The sequence below is a fragment of the Meleagris gallopavo genome, unplaced genomic scaffold (genome assembly GCF_000146605.3).
Source record: "Meleagris gallopavo isolate NT-WF06-2002-E0010 breed Aviagen turkey brand Nicholas breeding stock unplaced genomic scaffold, Turkey_5.1 ChrUn_random_7180001880592, whole genome shotgun sequence".
In the NCBI taxonomy this organism is placed as follows: Eukaryota; Metazoa; Chordata; class Aves; order Galliformes; family Phasianidae; genus Meleagris; species Meleagris gallopavo.
In genome coordinates this window covers 1-654 of record NW_011144814.1, presented here as the reverse complement: position 1 = coordinate 654, position 654 = coordinate 1, and the positions used below count along the sequence as shown (strand labels likewise).

The window sequence follows — 654 nt, the reverse complement described above, 5'->3', positions numbered from 1 at the left end:
CCGTACGTGTGCGAGACCGGGCACTGCTGCGGGGAGAGCGGCTGCTGCACCTACTACTACGAGCTGTGGTGTGAGTGCGGGGCGCGGGGCGGGGCCGCGGGCGGCGAGGTGGGACGGACACGGCGCTTTGCCCGCAGGGTTCTGGCTGCTCTGGACCGTCCTCATCCTCTTCAGCTGCTGCTGCGCCTACCGGCACCGGCGGGCCAAGCTGCGCCTGCAGCAGCAGCAGCGGCAGCGGGAGATCAACCTCATCGCCTACCACGGTGCCTGCAACTACCCCGCCTCCATGATGGACCTCAGTGAGTGCCTCCGCCCCGCGTCCGCCCGTCCCCCGTTCCTCCCTTCGGTCCGGCCGCGCCGCGCCGCGCTGACCCCCGCCCTCTGCCGGCAGGGATGCTGGCCTCCTTCAAGCTGCCCGCCTACGAGGAGGTGGCCCACCGGCCCGGCACGCCGCCTCCGCCCTACAGCTCCATCCTGGCGCAGCTGAGCGGGCCCCGCAGCCGCCTGGGCTCCAGCAGCCTGACGCTGTCGCCCAGCTCGGAGAACTACACCAGCTGCTCGTGCGAGTCGAGCTGCGTGACGTCCCCCAGCAGCACCTCGCTCTCAGTGCAGGTGACGGACGAGACGGAGCGCAGCCAGGCCAGCACGCCCAGC

The 654-nt window shown here is 72.0% G+C and overlaps 1 protein-coding gene across 1 annotated transcript; it reads left to right on the top strand.

Moving 5' to 3' along the window:
- Positions 1-3: 3 nt before the first annotated feature.
- WBP1 (WW domain binding protein 1) lies at positions 4-651 on the top strand (the record flags this gene model as incomplete). The annotated part of the gene is made up of 3 exons (XM_010727318.1): positions 4-70; positions 138-299; positions 392-651. Coding segments are annotated over 3 exons (489 nt in total), but the record flags the coding sequence as incomplete, so codon positions are not given.
- Between the last annotated feature and the right edge of the window lie 3 nt (positions 652-654).